Below are 26,998 nucleotides of genomic sequence, written 5' to 3'. Positions count from 1 at the left end.
ACCTGGACCAAACTTTTTCTGTAAATGACTAGATTAAACATCTTTTCAGCTCTGTGGGCCACGTGCTTTCTGTTGCAACTACTCAGTTCTGCATAGTAGCACAAAGCTGCCACAGACAATACATAGATGAATGGGCGTGTCTATGTGCCAGAAATACTTTATTTACAAAAGCAGGTCATGGGCCAGATTTAGCCCACAGGCCGGACCTAGACTGTGACCTTCATTGTCTCTGCTGTCCCCAGCATCCAGCACAGGACCTGACGCACAGATGAATGAATGACGTGTGTTCGTGTGTGGAGGAGAGGCCTGGTGTCAGGTCCTTTTGGGTGCTGCTTAAGGATGGGGGAATGGTGTCCTGGGGGTTGTTGTTGACCCTGAGGGAGGGTCAGGAGAGAGGCTCAGAGCGGCTTCAGCTGCTTCTTTTGACCCATCCTTCCTCCCTCCAGGATTACAAAGACTTTGACCGAGTCAGGGTAGCCAGCTGGGCCACCCTGTTCCTGCGAACCAGCGTCCCCACCATCAACATGGAGAACAAGACGGTGCGGGTGAGTGATCGTGCTAAGGAGACAGCAGCGCCTGGCCAGGGCATGGGAGAACAGGGCATCTTTTCAGAGCACGTTCACACGCTTTAGCTATGTGGTCTCAATCTTGGCAGCACATTGGAATCCTCTGGAGGACTTCTGGTGTCTGGACTACACCCCTGATCAATGAAATCTGAGTCTGTGGAGGTGGGACCCCAGTGTTGGTATGTTAAAAAGTACCCCCTAGTGATTCTACTGTGCAGCCAGGGTTGAGAACCTCTGCTTGAGCTCATTTGATCTGCATGACATCTCTGTGAAGATGTTCCATCTCTGTGGAAACTTGAAAAGAAAGTTCCCAAACTTGATTCTGAGTTACATACGGAAGAATAAATATGACAAAATTGCTAATAATTTGTTATGAAAAGGATATAAGTGGAGATATGAAGGGGATAGGTATAGGAGGTGAATGAAGTTTTGGTTAAATACATTATGGTACATTTCCTAAAATAAATTAAGGTAGTATAGGAAGGGCCAGAAAGATCAATGGAACAGGATAGAAATTTACTTTATTATACAGATGGCTTTTTTTTTAAATTAATTAATTAATTTATTTGGCTGTGTTGGGTCTTCGTTTCTGTGCGAGGGCTTTCTCTAGCTGCGGCAAGCGGGGGCCACTCTTCATCGCGGTGCGCGGGCCTCTCACTATCGTGGCCTCTCTTGTTGCGGAGCACAGGCTCCAGACGCGCAGGCTCAGTAGTTGTGGCTCACGGGCCCAGTTGCTCCGCGGCATGTGGGATCTTCCCAGACCAGGGCTCGAACCCATGTCCCCTGCATTGGCAGGCAGATTCTCAACCACTGCGCCACCAGGGAAGCCCACAGATGGCATTTTTAATCAGGAGAAAAAAGTAAACAAGTAGTATTGGGAGAACACATTTGGAAAGTAAAGGCAAACCCCTGCCTCACACCATAAACAAAAACACATTTGAGTTAGATTAAATATTTAAATATAGGAAATAAAATCTATTATACCAGAAGAAAATTCAGGAAATAATTTAATAATAATCTTTAATTATGGAGAAAGGGAGTTATTTTATTAAACCCAGAAGTCACAAAGGAAAAATTTGACAAATTAGACTATATGAAATTTTATTTTATTTTTTATTTTTTAAATTTTTATTGGAGTATAGTTGATTTACAATGTTGTATTAGTTTCAGGTGTACAGCAAAGTGAATCAGTTATAAGAGACTGTATGAAATTTTAAATCTGTGTACAGCAAAAGAGATGGTAAGGAAACTAAAAAGGCAAATGATATATTGCTTTTTTAAAAAGTTTATAGCATACATGACAAAGTATTGATAGACATATTTTTAATATGTAAAGATAAAGGGCAGCATAGAGATAAACAGGCAGTGTACATAGAGTGAAATACCAATGTTCAATTCAATAGTAAAGAAATAAAAATAATAGCAATAAGATTTTTTTCCTATCATATTAGAAAATATTAAAAAGAATAATGCTGTCCGGTGCTGATGAGGTAGAAGGAAATGCTATTGATTGGAATATAAATTGATGGATTCTTTTTGGAGATGAATTTATCAATATCTATTAAATTTTTAATTGCACATTTCCTTTGATCCTGCACATGATAATATATCTTAAGGAGCTAATAGGACAAGTTTGCAAACATAAATATATGGGGATATTTTTAAAGCATTGTTTATAATGCCATAAGATTGGAAACAATCTAAGTGTCTTTCAGTAGGAGATTGGTTCAATAAATTATGGTACATTTCCTACAATGACTATGCAGTCATCAGAAGAGATTAGGTTGATCTTTATTAATTGACATCGAAAGATAATGAAAAAGGTCGCAGAAGAGTGGGTAGAGTACACACAGATCCCATTTATGTGGAAGAAAAAATATATATGTTTAACACATACGTTTAAAAATATGGAAAGAGGACTTCCCTGGCAGTCCAGTGGTTAAGACTCCACGCTTCCAATGCAGGGGGCGCAGGTTCAATCCCTGATCGGGGAACTAAGATCCCACATGCTGCACAGCACGGCCAAAAAAAATATATATACGTATATATATATGGAAAGAGATTCAACCAAATGTTGAAGATAGCTTTTTCTATGGAGTAAAATTACTGGGAACCTTTAATTTTCTTCATGTCATCTTTTAAAAAAAATAATCAAAATAACTTTTTAAGAAATAATAATAATGTAGCGTCAGAAAAAATATTATTCTATATATAAATGTATATTTAAAATATATGAAAAAAAAATATATGAAATAACTTCATATTATAAAACATATATAATAATATATATATTATATATATATATCTTCATTGTAGGGGAAGAAAAAAATTGTACTATAGGCTATGCACTCTTTGTTTTTTTGTAAATATTTATGGAGTATTGCTGTGTACCAGGTATTGCTCAAAGCAGTTTACTCATATTAAACACATTTAATCCTCTCCAGCAACCTATGCTGATGTAGGTATTATTAGCATAATCCCCATTTTACAGATGAACAACAGAGAGGTTAAGTGACTTGCCCAAGGTCACACAACTAGTGAATAACACAGCTAGGGCTTGAACCCAGGTAGTCTGGCTCCAGAACCCATGCTTTTGGTTTTACTTTTGGTTCTCTACTGTATTATGAGGTAGGCATTATGATCCCCTTACCAGAGAGCATGAAATGGAGATTCAGAGAGGTGAAATTACTTGTCCAAGGTCCCACAGCTTGTGAAGGGTGGAGCTGGTACCGAAGCCCAGATGTGTGGGTCGCAAACACAGACTCCAGGCTGCCTCCCAGATCTGAGGCTGCTCCTGTGGAGAAAGGGGAGGATGGAGGAATCTGCGGCTGTCAGTGGGTGGGCAGGGGCTTTTCCAGTCCCTGAGTGCCCCCTACTGGCAGTAGATCAAAAAGCAGGGTCCTGCGCAGATGTACTAGAGAATGAACTTTAGGACGCCGGGAGGGGGAAGGGTAAGCTGGGACAAAGTGAGAGAGTGGCATGGACATATATACACTACCAAACGTAAAACAGATAGCTAGTGGGAAGCAGCCGCATAGCACAGGGAGATCAGCTCGGTGCTTTGTGACCACCTAGTGGGGTGGGATAGGGAGGGTGGGAGGGAGGGAGACACAAGAGGGAAGAGATATGGGGATATATGTATATGTATAGCTGATTCACTTTGTTATAAAGCAGAAACTAACACACCATTGTAAAGCAATTATAGTCCAATAAAGATGTTTAAAATAAATAAATAAATAAAAATTTGAAAATAAATAAATAAATATGTACAACTAAAAAAAAAAAAAAAATAGCAGGGTCCTGGGTCCAGCTGGAACAGCAGGGATGAGCTCTGGGCCTAAGGGCATGGATACAAGGCTGAGCCCCTTCTCACCCCCTCCAGTTCTCCGTGGACATTGACTCTGACCTGGTGGAGGAGCTGCCAGCCGAGATCGAGCTGTGGCTGGTGCTTGTGGCTGTGAGTGCCGGACTGCTGCTGCTGGGGCTGATCATCCTCTTGCTGTGGAAGGTTAGGACACCCAGCCCGCCACTGGGACGCCCACTCTGGGACCTCCTGCCAGCAGACCCTCACCAACTCTCCCTTCATCTCAGTCCTCACTTCCATCTCACCCCCCATCCCCCAAGTCCCCCCTACCTCTTCCCAGCTCCCAGTCGCACCCCCTGCCCCATCCTCATCTCACCCAGGATGCTCCTGCCTGGGTTAATGGGGGGACCTGCAAGCCAGAAAGGGGAACCAGGAGCTCTGGCTCCTGCTACATCACCAAGCTGGGGCTGGGACCCAGGCATCCGGGCTCCCCAGCCCTAAGCCTCAGTTCATGAGTGCTGCTGGCAAGGACCCCCCCAGCCCCCCCTGATGGCCCCTCCCCACCTCCTCCCCTCCGCAGTGCGGCTTCTTCAAGCGAGCCCGCACTCGGGCCCTGTACGAAGCTAAGAGGCAGAAGGCGGAGATGAAGAGCCAGCCATCAGAGACAGAGAGGCTGACGGACGACTACTGAGCGGGGCAGCCCCCGCCCCTGGTCCGCCTGGGTAACGCGGCCTCCGGGCCCCTTCCCCCAAGCCCCCAGCTGGCTGGGGCCTCTGACTCTGTCCTATCTGCTCCTCTTCCTTTATGGGCCCTCTCTGCACTTCACTCTGTCCCCAGGACCACCACAAAGAACAGGCCACTCTGTCGGCCTCCTTCTCCGTACCCTGGGAGAGCTCGGGGTGTCTGCTCTCACCAGCCTCCCCACTGAGCCCCTCAAGGACTTGGGACCCCCAAGAGGGAACCATAAAACCCTCCCTGTGCCCCCTCTGCTTTCTGGGGATTGGAAAAGGGTCAAGGCCAAGGCTAGGCCCCATCTTTGTAGGCCACAAGACGAACTTCAGAGTGATTCCACACCCCCATCCCCACCTCTAGAGAAGGAGGGGACTAGTAGAGTCCTTCTTCTGGGAACCAGCCCTTTTCCTCTTGGGAGCCCCCTGGGGTGACAAATTGACCCCTCCCGACACTGTGGTCAGGGTAGATCACCACCCCTCCTAGCCATTCCGTCAGCAGTCTCAGCGACCGCCCCTCTGTCTCCATCTGCCTCTCCCTCTCCTCTCTGCCTTCCTCAGCTCCTCCTTCCTCTGGCGCCTGGGATGGGGAACCTTGCCCTCCCTGTCTCAGCGCAGGGAGATGGCATTGTGTTTGGGTAGGGGTCCTGGCTTTGAGGACCTCCGGGTGGGGAAGGAAGGGGCTGGGCACATCTTCCCACTGGCGCAAAAGCTGGATGCTAAGGGCCTTTCTCTTCTCCCCTTCTCCAGTGTGACTTCTTTAAGCGGACCCGCTATTACCGGATCATGCCCAAGTACCACGGGGTGCGGATCCGGGAGGAGGAGCGCTACCCACCTCCAGGGAGTACCCCGCCCACCAAGAAGCACTGGGTGACCAGCTGGCAGACTCGGGACCGATACTACTGACATCCTCCCTGATCCCACCCCTGCTCCCCTAGTGTCCCCTTCTTCTATTTATCATAAGTTATGCCCTGACAGTCCACAGGGGCTACTGCCTTTGGCTGGCACCAGCAGGCTCGGGCACACACACCTCTTCAAGTGTATGCACGTACCGTCCGGCCATGGCCTTCTCCCCGAAGGAGGGCTGGGGCCGTGGAACTTGCATTGCTGAGCACCGCAGCCCTGTGCCCTGGACACATATGAGAACATATGGGTCCCACTGCTTGTGGAGTGTGCTTGTGCACCCCAGATGGTGCATGGACATGCGTGTCCCAGCCTCTGCCTGTGCCATAACCAAGCCAAAGGGCCTCCACCAGAGCCAGGAGGAAGAGGCCCCCAATGTGGTGACACCTTCTCCGTTCACACTGGACCCATCGTGAGCCATAGTCACTGGATTGACTCTGTCCTCAAGATGAAAACTACTGACAGGCCCCCGGTGCAGCTCCCAGTACCCATGCCAGAGAGTCGGAGCCTGCCTAAGGTTGTCCAAGGGGGTGTTCGCAGGACCTGGCATGCTCAGACCCAAGAGCGGAAGGAACTAGAAGGAAGGTCCCCAGGATGGCTTTCTTTCATGAATCGTTGCGAAACCTCTGTCCTCAGCCATGGCCATTCCATGCACTAGCAGGAAATTCAGCCCTAAGAAACAAAGATGGACACAGTGCTAGGCAGCCAGGACACACTGTGCTGGGACTGCCCTGGGAGCACGATGGAATCCTCAACAGAAGAGGGGACTGGTCCTGGGCCAAGGAGATGTTGGAAGGATACAGAGCAGATACCACTTTTCACCCACATTACCATCCTGGCCTGGAGGGACCCCCACAAGATCACAGAGGGAGCGACACTTGAATGTAGAACAGGGAGGGAGCCCCATGATGCCACATCAGCCAGACCCCACTCTGCCCCCACTGACCATGGGTTGGAGACCTAGAAGTGGAGCTCTTGGCTGCCCTTGGCTTTCAGAGCCAGGTTAGCTCTGCCTTCTCCCCTGTGGCCCATTCTAGAAGTTGAGGCTGGTTCCAGAAAACCTCTCCTGACCCCTGCCTATTGGCAGGCCCCCTTCCCAACCCCTCCCCACTTCCATGGTACTGTAGCAGGGGAGCTCTCTCCCCCTCCTCGTGCCTTCTTTGTATATAGGCTTCTCACGGCAGCCAGTAAAGAGCTCCCTGTTCGTACACGCTGCATCTGCCTCCATCCACCCCCATGCCTCACCAACGCCATTTGGTCTGACGGATCATGCTACCTAGCTGACCCCCAGGTGGACAAAGCCAGGTGCAGGGCTCTTAGAGGTTGGGAGGGTGAAACTCTATGGTGGAGATACCTGCTCCTGTTCTCAGGGGTGTCCCAGTCTAAGGGATGGTCATGGTCACATAACTGAGATCCAGAACATGAGATGAGAGAAAAGACCTGAGTAGACTGGATGGAATCCAAATGGCTTCTTGGTGGACAGTGCGCCGGGCCTGGGGAAGAGGTGGTGGTGTGCAGGGTCTGGAAGAGGCAGGAAGCTACTCTGCTGTAGAAGCAGGTAGTCCCGGGTAGTGGTGGAGCGAGGCTGGGTGCACGGGTGGAGAGCCGAGAGCCCTCGTCTGGTGGCTAAATTCAGACAAGAACCTGCTTTACTGCCTCGGTTTCCCCACAGCCAGCCCTAGGCACCATGATGAGTCAATCAGAAGGTGGACCAGTGACCCAAGCCCGGAAAAACTGAAAGGTCATAGTATCCACGTCCTAGCCTCTGGGCAGGAGTACCTGGAGCCCTAGTCTGCGGCAGCTCCTCCAGACGTGCTTCTGTCCTGAGTCCACAGCCACAGCACTGGGTCAAGCTCTCCGCTGCCTCCTCTGCGCTAAGGTTGTGCTAAATTGTGGCACAGGTCCTTCTGTTAATTGTCCCTAAGGCGGTGACCTTTGGCAAGAAAGAAGGCCGGAAATTACTACCCAGAGAAGCCTAGAGGCAGATCTTCAGTTCAGCTACTCAGAGCCCTCAGACCCAGCCACTGTCTCGGTCTCCTCCTGACGTGTCTGCCTTCCTGTGCCAGCTGTCTGCCCTCCCCACTCTCTACCAGAGCCCACCCCCTCACTTTCTGTGCTGGGATTTGTCACTGATTGACAGTGAAATGTCCAATTCCTCCAGGAAAACCCCAGCCCCTACCCAGAGCTCTCAGAACCAGTAACCGGAGACCTCAGTTTGTTTTCCAGAATCTGGGTTATTCACTGGGCCAGGAATAATACACATGTGGGCTGCCAAAGCCCAGCTCAGGTTGAGCAGAGTTCCGTGCAGCTCGGTCCAGTCCTTTGCAACCACTTCCTGCTGAAGAAAGAAGTGGGATCTCCACATCCCTCTGGCCAGCTTCACAGGCCCAGCCCCCCACCTCCTGTGAGCACCTGTTTGGATAAGAACACACCGTCTGTCTCACACACACAGTTGTGAGAATAAGTAGTCATTTTTCAGGACTGGTGCAGCTACCCTTTCATGAAAGAAACATACTGGCAGAGATGCAGCAATGTCCACTTTATAGAAAAGGACCCTTTATAATGCCAAGCTTCTTGAGCTCCTTGGAGCTGCAGCACCTCCGAACAGTTTCAGAAGAGGGTCTTGGCTTTTATATCAGTAAAAGAACTCATAAGGGCATTCTCTTCTCTGGTCACAGGGCTGGATTGCATTTCCTGGGCCCTCCTGGTTGGATGAGGCCATGTGAGGCCATTCCGGCCAATGAGTTGTCTGCCAGAGGGAAGGGAATCAATTCTGGGCTGAGACAGTTAATTGCTGGGTGAGACTCTCCCAGTTCTGCTTCTCCTAACTCTGCTGCTGTGGAAGCCTGTGTTGAGATAAAGCTTTGTCAGTCTGAGTCCTTGAGAGCCCCCCACCAACCCACGTTGTACATTTAGTGGGAAATTTGGGAATTTGGGGGGTTTTGTTACCTCCCATCACCTAACCTAGCTTGACTGATACACCACACCACACCACTCCCATTACCACCCTTCAGCAATCTCTGCAGGAGGAATTTAATCCAAGCTCAGAGCCCCATCATGGAAGTCCAGCTCTAAGGGGACAATCATGGGAAATCTCTTTCTGTCGCTTACATGTAGCCTCAGAGGTCATGGCCTTTTCCTTGTTACTTTAATTTTGATAATAATAGTAATAGCTGCTATTTATTAATTATTTACTGTGTGCCAGGCACAGGGCTTGGCTTTTTACATATAGTATTTCATACACTCTTCTGGGCAACTTGAAGACTGAACTCACCAACATCGTCAATGACCTAATTGCTAGCCTGAGGGATGTTCAGTGGTCCTCCCTGATACCTCTGTGGCCTCTCTTCCCGGTGACCCCAACTTCTTTTTTCTCGGTCTTTTCTGTTCAATGTGCTGGGTGCTGTGCCTGGTGCTGGAGACAGAGTGCTGAATAAGACCAATACAGCCCTGCCCTCGTGGAGCTTAAAGTCTAGTTGGGGAGACAGATGAGTCAGCAGATGATTACCACTTGGTGTGATAAGAGCTAAAATAGTGCTAGATCAGGAGGCCTAAGGAACTTTTGGAGGGAGCCCATAACCCAGCCTGGGGGGTCAGGGGCCTGAAGAATGGGTAGGTGAAAGTGAGAAGAAAGAATGATTCATGGGTAAGAGACAGCATTTGCAACAGCGGGGAGATTGGAGGTTGGTTCAAGGCAGTAGATAAGTATGGCTGGGAGTTGAGCAGGGGAATGTGGAGAGATGAGGCTGGAGAGTTAAGCCAAATCAGATCATGTGAGAGCTAGAAAGGCTCCAGTAAGAAGTGGAGAGCCATCAAAGGGCTGTGAGCAAGAGAAGTAACACCTTCAGATTTGCAGTTGAAAATGATCCCTGAACCTCTTTCCTCATCTATAAAATGGGGATAATAGTAGCACAGTAGAGCTGTCTGGAGAATTAAATGAGATGATGCATGCAAACAGTGCCTGGCACATAGGTTATTATTCATTCAGCTAAGAGAGTCCCTTCCATTGTGAAGCCTTGCACATAGCTCTGCATTGGCTGTAATTGCATTGTTATAACTATTTAATTATTTACTTATGCAGCTCTCAAACTGAGAAATGAAATAATCAAGGGAAAAGACCATGTCCCAATCCTGTCTATGTTTCCCGTTCCCAGCGTATAAGCCTAGCACCTATTAGGCACATGGTGAGTGCCAGCCAAGGACTGAAGGGTGAAAAACACTTCAAAGGGGCAAGTGGGAGGGGTGGGGGGAACAGGACTTACCGCGTTCGACCACAAGAGGGCGCGCTATGTTCCCACGAGAGAGCCGGGCTGCTGGGCAAGGGTGTGCTCTCGGCCTCCAGCACAAATCACCTTCAAGGACCTTTTTCTAAGGAAGCCCAGTGCGGAAAAGGTTGCTTTCTCAGGTCAAATGAGTAGGGAGTAATAAAATAAAAGTGTTCTGAAAAGTTCATTGTTAGGGGGTTGGGTGTTTTTTAACTGGAAAAGCAAAATGCCGCCTTTTCCTGAGCTCTTGGATATTTGTGGAAGTGGGTGGGTTGCACGTCTATATGAGGGATTAGCGTGGGCTTGCACCCCGAACCCGGAGTTAGCAAACATTCACAGTCTGAGTCACTCATCAGGACTGGAAACCCACCAGACCCCTGAGGGAGAGCAGGTGTGTGGAATTCGGGACAGGTGAATCAGACCCCTTTGGGAGGAAAGGAATGCGTTCAAAGCTACCCGGACAATCTCAGGGAAGGCAAGTGAAGGAGATTCAGGGAGGGAGCGGGGAAAGGAAGGAGTGTAAGAGGAAAGGGAATGACGGGTCTCTGGGGAGCAGAGGCAGGGGTTAACCCGGGCTAGGCCGGGAGGAGGAAAGCGCGTGGTGACGCCCGGGAGGCGGGCCCTCGGCGCGGCCTCTTGAAAACACCAGGCCTCTCAGGGTAAACAACGGGTTAAAGGGGCGGGCCCAGGGGCAGCCACGTGCCGGGGCGAGAGGCTACTGGCTCTCCGGGAGTTGTTTGTGAGCCGCCATTGGCAACGTCGGGGCGCCGCGACGAGCCGATTGGCCGGGATTCGGAGCCCCGCCAGGGCAGGGGTGGGGAGTAGGCGGCTGCTGCGACGCTGGGCCCGCCTGGGCCGAACGGAGTGCCAGCGCTGCCCGCGCGGGGACCGGAGCCCGAGCCGGAGGCGCGGCCGCTGCCGCCATGCGCTGGGTCCGCGCGCTGCTGAAGAATGCGTCCCTGGCAGGGGCGCCCAAGTACATCGAGCACTTCAGCAAGTTCTCCCCGTCCCCGCTCTCCATGAAGCAGTTTCTGGACTTCGGTACGAGTGGGCAGGAGGCGGCTGGCAGCGAGGGCCCGCGGGGGGTGGGGGTGGAGTGAAGGAGTCCTGGCCATGAAGGATTAACACGGAGGGTAAGGGAGGCCGAGTGACATGGAAGGTTTGCTTGCAGGGGTCCAGACAGGAAAGGGTTAACGGGGAGGAAGGGGCCGGCCGCCGGGCTTGAAAGGGTTAAGGGCACCGTGACTGAAGAGACTGCGCTGTTAGCGGGAAGGGGGGGCACTGAGAAGGAAGGGTCCAAGATGTCTTCCCGGGCTTTGTGAGGGGTCTTGGAGAGGAAGGGGCAGTGAGGCGGTGATGTTGGAGCAGGAGGGTGTAACCAGGCACTAAAGGGTTACTGGGGGTTGTCCTGGCGACTCTAAAAGTGAAAGTCAGAGAGGAAATGAGGAGGATGCTGGTGGGAGTGACAAGGCAGCCCTGGGAGGTGTAGCCATCTGGAAGGAGACCTGCGCAGGGGTGGACGTGGAGGGGTCGGTTGGGGGAGGGGGCTCTTTCAGATGAGTCAACAGGAGAGAGGCCCTGGCTGGTACACCTCCGCCCTCTGAAGGAGCTGGCCCCCCAGCTGTCCTAGAGGGCAAGGACACTTGCAGATCAAATCTGCTGTGGCCTGGCCGTCTTACCCCAGCTGGGCAGGGGTCCGGGGCACCATGAGATGGAGTTAGGTAGCTTGTACCCATCCTTGGCTGCCCCCTGGGTTCCTGGGCCAGGGTCGCCTACCATCAGTGTTCTGGAGGTGACAAGGCTGTGCCAACGTGGGGACTGAAAGAGGCATTGTGTGGACCCTGTCTGTTCACACGGAATTTCTATGGTGCCAGCTGGGGATTAGGAGGGGTTGCCCAGGTCTCTCAAGAGTCAAGGAGACAGAGCCTGGCTTAGGTTACAGCTTTGTCACTGATGGGACAGGGCGGGGAGGTGGCAGCCAGGACACAGGGCACCTGTTCCCCAAGACTTGTCCGCCTGCCCCCCTCCCTGTTTGAGCTCCCCCCATGTAGGAAAGCCTCCTGAGCCCACTCCCAGCCCCCAGCATCTGTCCGGTCCAGACTGGACCACAGTTAACAGAACTGTCACAGCAGGGAGGGGCCCACAGTAGAGTTTGGTCCCCCACTTGGAGTTCAGTGAGGGAAATAGACCTTCAGAAGGATGGTGACATGCACTGGATGACAGTTAAAAGCAGAACCTGGACTTAGAACCCAGGTCTCCTGACTCTAGACCATGGCCTCATTCAGTCCTCTACTCCCTCTTCATTTTCAAGCCAGACCAAGGATCAGAGTATTTGGGCCCCGGTTCTCAGGCCCTGTCTGCCTCACAGGTGGGCGGGCATTAACGTAGGGGCAGCTCTACAATGGGCATAAAGACCAGCTGGGCCAGAGATGACGCCGGGACCCTGCAGCTGCGGTGGTCCGAGCATAGCTCCCCTCAGCCAGGGGGAGCTCATCCCAAGGTAGGGATGGATTTCCCAGGCCCTTCTGCCCACCTGGATCAACCCCCGCAAAGTGAGTGTCTACTAGGAAGGAAAGAAGGAGAAGAAGTGAGATAACTTGGGCTGGAGGCAGCTCCCAGTGGGCCCAGGGTGGCCCTTTTCCCTGTGGTTGAAGGCAAGCAGGGTTCAGCTGGGGGTGGGGAGAGGATGCAACCTCCCTAAGGGTTAGGCTGGGTGGTGTGGCGGTCAGTGCAGGGGGTCAGGAAAGGCTCCTTGTCCCATGCCTCCATCTCTTCTCTTCTGAACCCTCAGGAAATGAAGGATTTAGTGACCTGACCCCGCCCCCCCCCCAAGATGTCCTCTGGCTCCAGTGCTTTGTAACTCTGTGAGCTCACCCTTCCCTCTCCCACCAGGGTCCAGCAATGCCTGTGAGAAAACCTCATTCACCTTCCTCAGGCAGGAGTTGCCTGTGCGCCTGGCCAACATCATGAAAGAGATCAACCTGCTTCCCGACCGGGTGCTGAGCACACCCTCGGTGCAGCTGGTACAGAGCTGGTGAGACCCCTGAATAGGTCCCCGCACCTCCCACCCCATTGTCAGATGCCCCCTGCTCCCAGGAACCTTGAGGGAGGTGGGGAAAGAGGAGAGGCACAGGGACTCCGAGAGGTAGGGGAGTTCCTAGGGTCAAGTGGGAATCCTAGGCCAGAGCAGGGACTCAGATCAAGCTCATAGCCTCCATGTCTATAGGACAGCCCTCTACTCACCACCCTCCATTCTCTGGAAACACAGGATCCGCCTAGGAAATCATCATTTTCACAGCCAAAAACCCAAATCAGGCTAATGTCAGCATTTGCCACCAGCCCTGGTCCTGAAAATCTAGCACCTGTTGGATAGTATTTACCTGAAGCAACTTTGTGGGAAGCAGAAACAGGAAGAAGCTAATCTTCAAATTATATAATCCAAACAAGTCAGCGTGTTTTGGATGTTGGAAAACACTCGAATAGACACAAAGATGGCACAGTACCAACTCCAAAGAGCTTTGGACCGGCAAAGACCAAAAGTTTATTGCACAGAGCAGCAGTAGCAGAGAGAAATCCTCAGTAAAGTTTACTCAAAAATTCTGTCCAGGGATAAGTAACTGAATGACATTAGCCAGAGGCCAGTCACATGAAGAAGGAACAAGAATTTGCTCTGTAACTGGGTATGTAAATGCGTAATCATGGTTGATCTTCAGTGGCATGTGTGCAGAAATCTTTTGCCCTTGCTTCTGGCTGTGGCAGGTGTGGTATGGCTGTGGTTTCCTTTTGGATTCGCGACAACCACACCTACTTCGAGCCCAGTGCCGTGTTAGGTTAAAGAAACAGTAGCAGCAGCTGCCCTCAGGGAGCCTGTGATCTCACGGGGAGAGTAGAAGAGGGCAAACTAAGAGCTACATAGTGGCAGGAGCAGTAAGCTGCTGAGAAGTTAGTTTCATTTAAATTAAAAGCAAAGTATTATTTTAAAATAACATTGATTGGGTTTTTTTCCCCTCGTTGCAGAAGTATGACATGTTCACTTTGACATTTGGAGAACACAGAAAAGTAGATAAAAGGGAATGCCAACCACTACCCTCCACCCCTTAACCAAACACTGTTAAGGTTTCGTAAGTGCCCTTTATTGATGCCCTTCCAGCTTTTTTCTATGCATGAATATGCATATGCATGACTTACCCTAATTAAATGAGGATAAGGTAAGGAAGGACCAGGCACACGATCTATGCACAGTGAATTTCAGTTGAATCAGAAAGTTGTGCGGAAGTTGAAATGGACGCAGAGAGGAGGTGACGTGTCACTGGGCCTTACAGGGTGCCTAACTGAACCCTGACCTAGAAGGGAGGGAAGGGCATTCCAGGCCAAAGGAACTGCTTGTGCAAAGGTGCAGAGGCCAGAGAGGGCCCGGCTAGGGCATCTGAGCGCTCACTTTGTGGATATAGTGCTGTTAGTGCAAGCGGTGAAGGTGGATGGGGGGACAGAGGGCAGAGCCTGATTTGCATGTAGCCCAACAAGGTCACCCCTCGCTGGGCCCTGTCCCTTAGAGGTCCAAGACCTCTGAGCCAACCGGCATTTCCTGCCATCAGGCAGTGTGGAGGGCATGGGGAGGGACAGAAGGTGCCATCTGTTCTGCCCAGCCCTCCTCCAGCTCTGTCCAGCTGAGTGACCTGACCGCCTCTCCAGCTGGTCCCTGACTCCAGGACAAGGCTTCTCAGGCCCCTCCCTGGACACCGTGTTCCTAGAAGAGTCAGGGGATGTGGGGAGGGAGGGCAGGGAGCTGCTGAACTGCCCGTGATGCCCCCGAGGCCCACAGAGTCCCTTCCTGAAACTCAGTTACACGTGTGGGGGGCTTGGCCTGACGTTATTCTTCCCTCAAAGCTGGGAAGTAATGTCCGGCAACAACAGGAGGGAGTGAAGTTAGACAAAAGGGAATACTTCGCAGTGGATGACTCGCTTAGAGGGGAGCAGGCCAAGGTATCGCTAGAGTGTGCTGACGCACTGAAGAGACCGCCTGCTGAGATTGTTTCCAGAGAATGGGCATCAGCTGCAGCAAGAGAGACTGTGGTCTGAGAGAAGGAAGGACTCTCTGAGGGGGCTGCCTGTGAGAGAGGGCAGACCTCCCTATCCAGGGGAACCCCCTTGCCAGCTTGGATGATGGAGGCGGTGGAGGTGGGTAGAGTTTGCAGGAGAGGAGGGGGACGACCTATCAGAGAGCCTGGCAAGAGGCCCACTAGCCTCAGAGTCTGATGAGTGAGGAGCAAAACCTCCCCTTTGGAAATGGACAAGCCCTGTGCACCTGCTATCAGTAGGAGCAGAGGTAATAGTTAATCTGTGGCAACAGCTAATGGAGTTTCTATTCAGCTGGGGAAAGGTTCCAGGCAGGAATCACTGTGGGCAAGTGGAGAATTCCTGGCTCTAAACAAACCTGATGTATTATTTCAACCGGACAGACTTGGTGTTGTGGGAACTTGTTTTGGAAGTGACTGGAAGGTAGAGGAAAGCCCTGGGTGTGGCGCCGGCATGTCTGACTCTGAGGCTTGGCTTTGCTGCTTGCTAGACACTTAATGTTTGGCCAACCACACGGCCCCTCTGAGCCTCGGCTTCCTCATCTGTAAAATGGGGACCCGTTCTGTTTCTAAGGGTCAGGTGCCACTGCTGGATGTGAAAGTACACGGAACTCTCTAAGCGTGCGTGATGTCTGCGAGCTTCTGGCAACAGCACCTCCAGGACAAAGATGATGTGCTGTGGCAGAGGTTCTCTTCACAGTGTAGTTAATAATAATGATGACGATGACAGAAGCAGACCTGCCTGGAGGGCCTGCTGGCCATCAGGAGCTGTTCTAAGCGTGTCCACGTATTAACTCATTTAACTTCACAACAACCTGATGAAGTAGGCCTTGTTATTATCCCCATTTTGTAGATGAGGAAACTGAGGTTCAGAGAGATTAAGAAACTTGTCTGAGCTCATTCAGGCAATAAGTGGTATTCCGCTGGGATTCCAGCCCAGGCTGTGTGATCTGGAGGCTGCGTTCTTGAGGGAAAGGAGAGAACCGCACTCTGGGACAGTGACCAGGAGTCAGAGATTTCTAAGCTCACAGAGCAAGTCAGTGGGAAAGTAGATTTTCTTTACAGAGATTGTTTGATGGCTAGTATTGTGGGGGCACAGCGGTAACCTTGCCTCCTCTCAGGAGAGAAAGACAGCCTGAGGAAGGGCGTGGAGTCGGTGGGGATGTACTTCGAGAAAATGGAGGGTTGAGTGATAGTTGCAGACTAGAATCAAATGACGGCGAGTCACTCCTGTCACCAGTAGAGCCTTTGCAGGGGTGTAAGGAAGAGGGTGGCAGGGGGTATCACCAGCACCTTCTTATGAACTTCCCTTGCATCAGCAAGGTATGTAGACCCCAAACCCAGTCCTTGTCCTTGAAAAGAATGACCACCTCACAGGTTCCGGGCACCCAGGGCCAAACCCTGCCATTGAATCCCTCAGCCACCACTTATGTAATCAGAGTGGAGACCGGCCACCAGCATCATCTCCTCTAATCCGCGCCTGCTGCTACGAAGCCCACTTCACACGCGGGAACCTGAGTGGCACCACCAGCAATGGGACCCAGGTCGGCCTGGCTCAGGGCCGTGCCCACCACCCCTCCACAAGCAGCTTCCAGATAGATGGAGGACACGTCTGCCCCCTCTCCCCTCCTCACAGGGCCTTTGCCTTGTTCACACCCCTGGTCCCCAGCGGCTGTGGACACTAGTACGTGGTGCACACACACCCGCAGGCGCCCAGACTCACACTTGCTTACCACTCCTCTGCGCCCACGCAAGGCTGCACACGCCTCCTCCCCAGCTGCCGGGCACTCATTCCGACACCCACGCTCACACACACACACACACACACACACACACACATACACACACACACACACACACACACACACACACACACACGCTGTCTCGCTCCCTCCTCTCCCTGTATTCCACTCCTCCCACCTCCTAAATCCAGGGCTCTGGAATGGCTAGAAAGCCCCAGAAGGCAGGGTTTGGGGCTTCCACATTACCTTGGTGGAGGGGAGGGGAAGGAAGCTCCAGATCTCACCCAGGAAGTCCTGGGCGGCCTTGCTTACTGTTGAGGTCGGCAGGCCAGGCCTTCCCTAGGGCGTCACATTGGCCCCACTGCCTGCTCTGCCAGGCCCAGGGCAGGTTGCGCATCTGTCATTGCACCACTGGTCCAGACCGCCTGTGTCTAAGCCCAGCTCTTTCTCTGGCCCTCGGGGGTGGGCAGCCCAGGAGCCAGCATCACTCCCTCCCCAGCGTCTTTCCCTTTTTAGGACCAAGATCTGGCCCAAGGGTGAGGTCTAGTCTGCCAGGCCCTTGGGGGGCTTCAGGCCAGGGTCAAGGTTCCCCTGGGACAATCTTTGTCATCCTCTCCTCTTCCTTCCAAGAGCACACTCAGGACAACTCCCCTGAAGGAATGGCCCTGCGAGAGAGGCAGGTAGGGATTCTAAACCCTGCTTCACAGTCAGGAGACAGGCCTGAGGCTGCAGCTCTCCCCAGAGCCCTGCGGGCGGGAGCTGCTCATTGCCAGTCCAGCCTGGTGCCCTTTGTTCTACTTCACTGGCCACGTGACAGCGCCCTCTATGGTTCATTAAGCAGCCACAGAGGGGCGGGGCCAGCAGCGAGAGCTCTCATCCTACCCTTGCCCCCGCTCCTGGCCAAGCTGGTCAGGGGCCCCTAGCTCTCTCTGCTTGCCTCCAGGGTCTTGGGAAGGGGTTCCAGGGCCCCCACCCCTCAGCTGGTCTCCTCCCTCTCCTCTCTCTGCCTGTCCCCACCATTGCATACTTGCAGGTCCTCCTCCCAAATCCCCCCTCCCTCTAAGAATCACATGAGCACGAAGCTTTCTCCTGGGTATGGTCAAGGAATGAGGGATTTGGAGTAACACAGGCCTGTGAGAGAGGATCCCAGCTCTGCATGTTAACTTCCTCATCTGTAAAATGGGTCTAGCGGTAGCACCCTCACCCCCCGTCACAGGGTCATTGTGGAGGTTAAAGTAGGGGAACACAGAGCAGAGCCCTGGCACAAGGCCGGCGCCAGTAAATGCTGGGCCGCCTTCACCATCAGCATCACTGTTAGGACCGGTGTAGACAGTGAGCACTTGGCCATGTGGTGTAGACTTGGAATCAGACAGACCTGGGTTGGAATCCCAGTGCGAATGCTTACTGTGTGGCCTGGCGCATATTACCTGCCCTCTCTGAGCTGGTTTCCTTGTCTGAAAAAGGGGGGAAATGCCACATGCTCACGAAGGCTGCTGGGAGATGAGAGACCCTGTGTAGACTCTGAGCTCTAACGGTCACTGGGTAAGTGTCGTCTGTTCTTATTCTCCAGGGAGCCCGAGGTGAGGCTGAAGGAGGGCCGCTCTGACTGTCTGCTGGGGCTGCGGGGACAGTGAGAGGGCACTGAGGGGGAGCTGATCTCCTCTGCCCTCTCGGCTCCCCCTACCAGTGACTCTGCCACCTCTTGCCAGGCGTTGTGCTGGGCCCAGGGTGGGGAGGGCAGGCAGGAGCAGCGGGGCAAGGACGGCCCCAGTCCTGCCATCAGTGGCTGTCCAGAGCGTGACAGATTCAAACATGGCGTGATTCAGAGTCTTCGCCCAGTACAACCAGGAGGTGTGTGTCATGCGCCACCTGGGGACTCAGAGGGTGCACTCAGCCGTGGACAGTGTCTGAACCACTGTTCGAAACAAGAGCCAACATTTAGAGAGTGCTCACTGTTTGCTAGGCGCTGTGTTAATTATCACGTTTAATTCTCACCAAAAAGCCGTGATAGCAGTAGGTACAAAACCCTCCCTTTTCTGATGAGGAAACTCAGGCCCAGAGAGGTTCCATGACTTACCCAGAGCCACGCAGCTCCAAGTGGAAAAACCCAGCCTGGAACTCGGCAGAGCCAGCTTCAAAGCTAGCTCTTTTACCCTCTTCTCTACTGGGTTAAGCAAGAGAGGGAAGAGTAGCAGTTAGTGGGTGAAGGGAGCAGGGCATTCCAGGCAGAGGGAACCGCAGGCCCCATGGGCTGAGCATTTTAAGCAGCCAGCACTGTATAGTGGCAGGAGCGCTGGAAGCCGGTCTTCACTATGCTACCTCCCAGCTGTGGAACTGCTTCAGGCCTCAGTTGAGGAGACTGTGAAACGGGGCTAATTACTGCCGTTCTTACCTGTCAAGGTCAAAGCACTGTGTACCTGGGAATGCTTCTGACTGTGGTGGGGGCCCCTTCTGGAGAGACTGTTAGGCCCCGGGGACCCTCCCCCCCCCCTCAGAGCTCTCGGGGGCCCCTCCTTCCTGCCGGCTGGAAGTGTTTCTGCCGGAGAGAGGCTCAGCTCTCTGCCTTCCCCAGGAGGATGGGCTGTTGCGGACTGAGGTGTTAGCAGGGAAGCAGTGGCGTCCTGCCTCGCAGTAGGGGCGGGGGCACAGTGGCTCCAGGTTGGCACCATCTGGGCAGCCCGGGTCCCTCCAGGCTCTCCATGGGCTCCAGCCCTACCCAGTGTCAGAGCTGCGCCTGCCCACCCCACCCCAAGTCCTTCCCACCCACCATTTAAAATCCAGTTCCCTAGGAGATTGCACAGCTCCTGGTGCCTGGAGTCGGGAGTATGAGGCTGTCGTCTTCCTCCCTGAACCCCTGCTCTGTGAGAGCTCTGGGCTGGCCACTCTGCCACCTGTGCCCGTGGGATGCAGCAACAACCCTGCGGGACAAACACTAAGATCTGCTTCCACGACGGGCCCTGGGGAGCTAAGTGCCTTGCCCCAGCCTGCTCTCACTGCTGGTCTCAGGCAAGGCCTCCTCCCCGGTCTGGGCCTCAGTCTCCTAATCCTGGAGACCTGTGGGTGGGGTGGTCACCAACCCCCTTTGAGGACTGCTATTCTAGGATATCAAGCAAAGGCGCTCTAGGTACCAACAAATTAGAGACTTTCTTGCATAACTCACGGCATCATTGGGGAGACTCACGTACGGAGGGAGCAGAGTGAGAGCATTTTTGACGCAGCTTGTGAACCCACGCGGCCCAGCTCTGGGCGGTGCCCACTGGAGGCACAGGACGGAAGTAGGGTCAGCAGAGTCGGGTGTGCCGGGGCCCGGCCTGGGGCTGAGGCGTCCCCCGCCCCCTCCCGCACACAGGTATGTCCAGAGTCTCCTGGACATCATGGAGTTCCTGGACAAGGACCCTGAGGACCATCGGACCCTGAGCCAGTGAGTGAGGCCTTGGCTGGGGGCGGGAGGGCAGGTGTGGGCCACAGCCCCGGGGGCAGAAATGCCAGCAGGATGAAGGAAATGCCCCCGCCCTCAGGGGTCTCCAGTCTGAGGGGGCAGACAGCCCCCGATCCTTGGTGTGCCCTGAGTCTGACAGGGCGACCCAGGCCCTGCCCCTGTGGAGCTCCCAGGCTGTCAGGCAGGCAGTGGGAGATTTGGGGTGGGCTTCCGGAGGAGTGGGCTGGGGAGAGTTGAGTGGGTGAAGGCACCATGGAGAGAAGCGGGGAGAGTCTGAGGGTGTCCCAGGTGAGGGCCAACATCTACCCCCATCGCAGGTTCAGCGACGCCCTGGTCACCATCCGGAACCGCCACAATGACGTGGTGCCTACCATGGCGCAGGGCGTGCTGGAGTACAAGGACGCCTACGGCGACGACCCCGTCTCCAACCAGAACATCCAGTACTTCCTGGACCGCTTCTACCTCAGCCGCATCTCCATCCGCATGCTCATCAACCAGCACAGTGAGCGGGCGCAGGGCCATTCACTGTTCAGATGTTTACAGAATGCAACACTGTGTCGCCTCTTTACGTGGTATTCATAAAAGTCTCGTTATGTTAGGACACAGGTTGTTGTCCAGTGTTTCTTACTCCAGGAGTATTAACTATGATTGTTGAGAAATCGTAGCCAGTCATTAATTACACAAGAAGGTAAAAATTATTTTTAAATGTATAGCAAAAGAGAAGAATAAATATAATGTAGAATGTATGGGGATGAAACTTCTGAGAAGAATGCTTCAGGCCTACAAAGGTCCAAGACTGGCCTGAGCCAGGGTTGGAGGGGCCAGGGGTCAGGGGAGAGAGGGTAGGAGGGTGCGGAGGGGGTGCAGCGTTAGGGTCAGAAGTGTTAGAAGTAGGGGTGGAGCGCTGGAGAACGGGGGGGAAGAGGGAGCGCTGGGGTTGTGTGGCCCCGCTAACCGCGCCCTCCCTTCCCACCCGCAGCCCTGATCTTTGACGGCAGCACCAACCCAGCCCACCCCAAACACATCGGCAGCATCGACCCCAACTGCAGCGTCTCTGAGGTGGTGAAAGGTGAGCTGTCCCCACCATGCCTGGCCCACAGAGGAGCCCCAGTGACCCCCCAATCTTACCTGGCCAGACGGTGACCCATTCCCCAGTGAGTGAGGGCCACGTCCCCATGAGTTCAGTGTTGGTGAAGCCCAGTGTTGGTGCCAAGAGGACTGCCTGCTGGGGGGAGGTCACCCCATTCCCTGATGACCCCTCTCTTCTCTCAGATGCCTACGACATGGCCAAGCTCCTGTGTGACAAGTATTACATGGCCTCACCTGACCTGGAGATCCAGGAGATCAATGGTGAGGGAGTGAGGCTGTGTGTCTGCCTGCCTGTCTGTCTAAGGGCTGGGCACATGGGAGAGGAAAGTGAGGTGGGACTCAGGAAATGAACTGTTACCTGGATGAGGGAGAAGCAGAGCTATTATTGTATTATTATTATTATTATTAATTTATCTGGTAAATATTTATTAAGCAGTAAACACAACAGGCAAGGTCCCCGTTCCCACGGAGCTTACATTCTCCGTACTGGGGAGGTTGGGGAATGGGACCTTTAACCAATGAACAAGTAACAAACAAGATAATTTCAGGTCATGATAAGTGACAGGAAGGAAACACAATGGGGTAACATGACAGAGATGGATAGGAGCAGTGTATTAGATGGGATATCAGTTTGGCTGTCTTCCCAAAATCCAAAAACTGGTTTAATTTGAGAGAGAGATTTCCCTCTCCCCAGCCCCTAGGGTAGAATGGTTAAAGCTGGCCACCCACCCTCATGTCTTAGCTCCAGCCTGGAGAAGGGGAAAGAGGATGTGGAAGGCAGGGCCCAAGAGCTGAACATAGCACTTTCCTAAGTCTCCCAGCTGCAAGGGAGGCTGGGAATTTAGTCTCTAGCTGGGTAGCCATGTGCTAGTCAAAACTTTGGGGGAGAGAGGCATCTATTACTAAAAGAAGAAAGGGAATAACGGATACAAGAGGGTGGCTACAAGGGTCCTACTTTGGATGGGGTAGTCGAGGACCAGAAGGACCAGTGTGGTGGGGTTAGGAGATTAAAGGGGTGATGGGTGGGAGAGAGGCTAGGCATGCAGGGCCAGTGGACCACAGACAGGAGCTGGGATTTTGAGAGCAGCAGAAAGCCACTGGAGGTTTGAAGCACGGTGATGACAGGATCTGAGTAATATTCTAAAGATATTTAGAGGGGACTTCCCTGGCAGCGCAATGGTTAAGACTCCGTGCTCCCAATGCAGGGGGCCCAGGTTCGATCCCTGGGCAGGGAACTAGATCCCACATGCATGCCGCAACTAGGAGTTCACATGCCACAACTAAGGAGCCGGTGAGCCGCAACTAAGGAGCCCACCTGCCACAACTAAGACCCAGTGCAATCAAATAAATATTAAAGAAAAAAAAAAGATATTTAGAGGTTGGAGGAGGCAGGAGAGGACACAGGAAGACCAGTTAGGAGGTCATTGCGGATTCAGGCAAGGGGAAGGGAAGGCAGCAGAGAGGAAAAGAAGGGGGTGAACTGGATAAATACCTTGAAGGTGGAGGAGTGAGGAGGATCAGGGCCTCTACCCTCCCCTCCACCCACCTGATCCTCAGCCACCCTGGCCTGTGGGCCAGAAACCTGAGGTGTTCATGCCTCTGTGCCTGGAAGTCGCACTGCCCACCACATCCTAGTCTTTCCTTAAGACCCGGTTCAAGTCCACCTCCTCTGAAAAGCCTTCCCGGACCTCCCAGGAAGAGTTAGGCACCGCCTGCCCCAAGCGTACCTCTAAATTGCACTGTTTGAATTACTTGGCAGAAACCAAAGGGCAGAGACAGGCCGCTTTACTTCAGGATCCCTGGGGTCAAGCCCAGGGCCTAGCACACAGCTCTGGGTACAGCACCGAATGTGAAAGTCAGTTGTGCGTTTCTCTGTCTAGACTTGAATTTCTGAGAGGGTAGGATTGAATTTTATTCAACTTTATGTCTCCACTGCCCAGCACAGGGCCTGAGTTTCCTTCATTCATTGATCCACTGCACATTTATTGAGCTTCTGCTACATACAAAGCTCTGTGCCAGGCACCAGGAAGAGACACTCAGTCTCTAAAACCAAGAAAACTCTCCAGGATAGAGTGATTCTTGGGAAGTAGTATGCTCGTGTCAAAATAACTTGGGCAGCCCCCTCCCCTCTCCCCTGGGTGAAAAAGCTCTACAGGGGATTCTGGTATCAAGGTGAATGCTAGTAGGCTACATTTAGGATAGACAGATATTATTTGGGTGGATGAATGATGGATAGATGGGTAGATAAACAGTGGATGAATGGAAGGATGGATCTGTACTTTGAATGAATGGATAGATGGGAAAGATAGATGTTTGAAGAGATGCATAGACTGAGGGACAATTGGATGGTTGGATGGACATTGAATGGGTAGATAGAGGAACGAATAGATATTGAATGGATATGATTGATGAATGGATGGATGGCTGGACGGACAGACAGACACTGTATAATGGATGGATATTATACGGAGAGATAGATGGATGAATGGACACTGAATGGCTGGATAGATAGATGAACGAATGAGCAGATGGATGGACGATGGATGGACAATGGATGGTGGTTGAGTGCTGGGTGCTGGGTGCTGGATGCTGGTGAATGAATGCTGAATGGTGACCTCTTGACAATTTCCTGATCTTTGGTTTGGACTTCCCTGGCAGCATCCAACTCCAAACAGCCAATTCACATGGTCTATGTCCCCTCCCACCTCTACCACATGCTTTTTGAACTCTTCAAGGTGAGGAGGCTGGGGGAATGGTCCTTTGTGGGGGGTGGGAGTGGTGAGGTCTAGGTTGCTCTCACTGTGTCTTACCCCTTTTCCACCACAGAATGCCATGCGAGCGACTGTGGAAAGCCATGAATCCAGCCTCACTCTCCCACCTCTCAAGGTCATGGTGGCCTTGGGCGAGGAAGATCTTTCCATCAAAGTAAGTGACCCTTGACTTTGGGGGCCAGAGAGCAGTGGTGTGGAGACTTCCCTCCTGCCAGGAGATGGGTTAAGGGAAGCCCCTGGGGGTGAGGAAGATCTGAGAAGATCAGGGGTGGGGTGTGGAGGAAACTGAGGTCTGGAGATACCCTGACATGTCCCATGTCCCCCAGATGAGTGACCAAGGTGGGGGTGTTCCCTTGAGGAAGATTGAGCGACTCTTCAGCTACATGTACTCCACGGCCCCCACGCCTCAGCTTGGCACCGGGGGAACCCCACTGGTGAGATGGCTTCACTCTGGTTCCCCGCACTGGCCTCCTGAAGAATGCCTGTTGGTCTTCTGGTCTCCATATCAAATTGTCACTCTTGCCCATCTCTCGCTTCCCTACCTCCCATGGTCCCTCCGTCCTTGTGTGGCCGTGTGTGAGCCTGCGTCTGGGCCTCCCTGCTCCTCCTGTCTCTCCCCAGCCTGTACCTACCTACCTATCTGTGGGTGTCTGTCTGTCACTGTTCCTCAACTCTCCCTTCCCCTCTCTCTCTCCACAAGTAACTACCTCTCTCTTGGAGTTGTTCAGCTCACCAACACCTCCCGGTCCATCCCCAGCAGAGTAGGCGGAGCTGGGTGTGGGAAATTGAGACAAAGAGGTGCCCCGTGACCTGCCCAGACCCCTGGCTACCAGTCCCGAGCCCCCCTCCCTGCCCTGCTTACTGCTCCCCACCCGCCCCATGCTCCGCAGCCTTCCTCCCTCTGCCAGACCGATTTCCTTTATCCCACAGTCCCCATCTTGCCTCAGAGCTGTCCCTTTCTCATGTCCCCTCCCCACCCCAGTTCTGGGAGTCCCCCTGCACGACCCCAGCCTGGCCCTTCTCACTCAGCACATCAGTCCCTGCAGTTCCAGGAAGCCCAGGGCCAGTGTCTCATCACGCTCCCTTCTCACCCCCTTGCAGGCTGGCTTCGGGTATGGGCTCCCCATTTCCCGCCTCTATGCCAAGTACTTCCAGGGGGACCTGCAGCTCTTCTCCATGGAGGGCTTTGGGACTGACGCTGTCATCTATCTCAAGGTGAGGGCCCGTGCCTGCAGAGTCTGGCTGGGGGAGTTTGCTGATAGGTCGGGCCTGTTATTAGGTTTCTTTTCCATCCCTCCAGTCTTTTCCTGATTCCAGACTGAGAATCAGAGCAAAGCTATAGTTCCCAGCCACCAGGCACTTCTAAGTTGGCAGGCAATTTCAGGGAGTCTGTGGTTTGCATGAGTAAGACCCTGTTCTGGGAACCGTTGACTTGCTAGACTCAGAAGGAAAGGGGGGAACCACAGAGAACTCCTGATTCAGCTCAGGGGGAGACTGAGGCCCAGAGCTGGTGACCTTGATCAGGGTCACAGAGCCTAGCCTCCTTCCTATCCCTCCCTGACCTTTAAGTGAGCAGCCTTATTGAATGGGCAGGAGCAAGCCACAGAAGGGACAGACCCTTTCATGGGTCTTTCTGGGTTAGTCATCTCAGCCAGTGTCTGGCACTTGGCTGGGCTAACACGTGGGCCACAATCAGTGGCCGCCAGAGCGTACCGGGGCAGGGCTGGTCTGCCGAGGAGTGGGCAAGGCGCAGGGAAGCAGGAGAGGCTGACCCTGATGCCCTTCAGGCCCTGTCCACGGACTCGGTGGAACGCCTGCCCGTCTACAACAAGTCAGCCTGGCGCCACTACCAGACCATCCAGGAGGCCGGTGATTGGTGTGTGCCCAGCACGGAGCCTAAGAACACGTCCACGTACCGTGTCAGCTAGAGGCCACCCCACTCATCTGCGCCCAAGAGGATGGACTGCTGTCTCTGGAGCTGGCCACCATGGTGACCCTCCCTGTCCCCACCCCAGGTTGCGGGAGGCTCTCCCTGATGACCAGCTTCTTGTCTCTGTGGAAATCACCGCGGTGACCGGTCTGTGATGGCCCCTAAGTGCCAATCTCTGTCCCTATGGAGACTCCTAGGTGATCTCCCTGGGTCCAGTCTCTGTGGGCAGTGCCTGAGGATTGGGGGATGTCTCCACCCTGATAGGGTGTCCCAGAGATACGTTTCCATGGCATTCTTCCTCTCTGAGCCCAGAGCTGCCACTTCTCTGCTGGGGGTCCTAGGTCCCCCTCACTGCCTTCCACAGCCCTGGCCTTCCAAGTGGACACCCCTGCTTGCCTTATTCCCTTGGCCCGTGCCGGTACCCTGGCACTGGTCTGGTGTCAGTGTTAGGAAGGGGCCAGGTACCCGCCACATCTGGCGTAGTGGGAGGGGACCCTTGGTTGGGGACCTGGTCCTACAGTCTCTTCCTCCACTCTGAGTTTAAGGTCAAAGTTAAGAGGGAGGGGTTTCTCACCTGGGGCTCACCCCAGGAAAGCCGAGGAAACTGGGAGGACCCAGAGGTTGGCCATCCAACCAAGCTGCTTGAAGCCTGCAGGTGGCCCCAGCAATGTTTCTGCCACTTCCCGAGCCCTTCCCCTGCATGTCCTCACGTGCATACACCTGCCTGCCACACACGGTCCCCCACTGAGCTCCAGACTCCAATTCCCACTGTGCCCGCGTGTGCTTGGGGTGGCTTTCTCCCTAGAACGTTCTGTGTACATAGCTAGTTTTATAGCCCTGAATGCCCCCACCCTTTCCCTTAGCACACAGGGGGTTAAAGTTATGTGCTCCTCCCAGTGGCTGTGATGGTGACAGTGGCATCCACAGTAAAGAGGAGATCGAATGAGACTGCAGCCCTGCTGCTTTCCTGGGGGAGGGAGATCCTCACGTATAAACGCATACAGACTGCAGTCCCTGTGACCAACACATGACGCTCTCGGGACACCTGATCCCAGCTCAGGACATGGTTCAGTGCGTGCCGAGTATACCAGCGGCCACAGCTGTCCATTCAGAGCACTTGACAGTGCAGCACCCAGGGACAGAACTGTGGCCTCCCACATTCGGGGCCCAGCCCAACCCCCAGCTG

General features: G+C 53.4%; 2 protein-coding genes across 7 annotated transcripts in view; both read left to right on the top strand.

Moving 5' to 3' along the window:
- ITGA3 (integrin subunit alpha 3) overlaps nt 1–6,940 on the top strand; it is a 30,410-nt gene extending 23,470 nt beyond the window's left edge. For 2 of the 5 annotated variants that reach the window (XM_036836984.1, XM_036836983.1), the window contains exons 23-25: nt 447–545; nt 3,949–4,074; nt 5,349–6,940. In XM_036836984.1, coding sequence (XP_036692879.1) covers nt 447–545; nt 3,949–4,074; nt 5,349–5,504 — 381 coding nt within the window. In that variant the 3' untranslated portion in view covers nt 5,505–6,940. Of the gene's footprint in view, nt 1–446; nt 546–3,948; nt 4,075–4,450; nt 4,593–5,348 lie in introns of all 5 variants that reach the window. The other 3 variants (XM_036836985.1, XM_036836986.1, XM_036836982.1) reach the window with 3 other exon arrangements.
- A 3,650-nt stretch (nt 6,941–10,590) lies between these two features.
- On the top strand, nt 10,591–26,760 carry PDK2 (pyruvate dehydrogenase kinase 2). Of its 2 annotated transcripts, XM_036837059.1 has the most exons (11): nt 10,591–10,807; nt 12,659–12,800; nt 19,933–20,004; nt 20,340–20,524; nt 21,002–21,091; nt 21,295–21,372; nt 23,770–23,846; nt 23,938–24,036; nt 24,209–24,316; nt 24,984–25,097; nt 25,670–26,760. In XM_036837059.1, exons 1-11 carry the CDS (start codon nt 10,690–10,692, stop codon nt 25,808–25,810), a joined length of 1,224 nt encoding a protein of 407 aa, XP_036692954.1. In that variant the 5' UTR covers nt 10,591–10,689; the 3' UTR covers nt 25,811–26,760. The 2 variants fall into 2 exon arrangements, with proteins under 2 accessions (XP_036692954.1, XP_036692955.1); XM_036837060.1 differs by lacking the exon at nt 12,659–12,800 and having other exon boundaries at nt 10,714–10,807.
- The last annotated feature ends 238 nt before the right edge of the window (nt 26,761–26,998 follow it).

The sequence above is a fragment of the Balaenoptera musculus genome, chromosome 20 (assembly GCF_009873245.2).
Source record: "Balaenoptera musculus isolate JJ_BM4_2016_0621 chromosome 20, mBalMus1.pri.v3, whole genome shotgun sequence".
NCBI classification, from domain to species: domain Eukaryota; kingdom Metazoa; phylum Chordata; class Mammalia; order Artiodactyla; family Balaenopteridae; genus Balaenoptera; species Balaenoptera musculus.
Note: the sequence above shows the minus strand (reverse complement) of the source record. Positions and strands in the feature narration are given on the sequence as shown.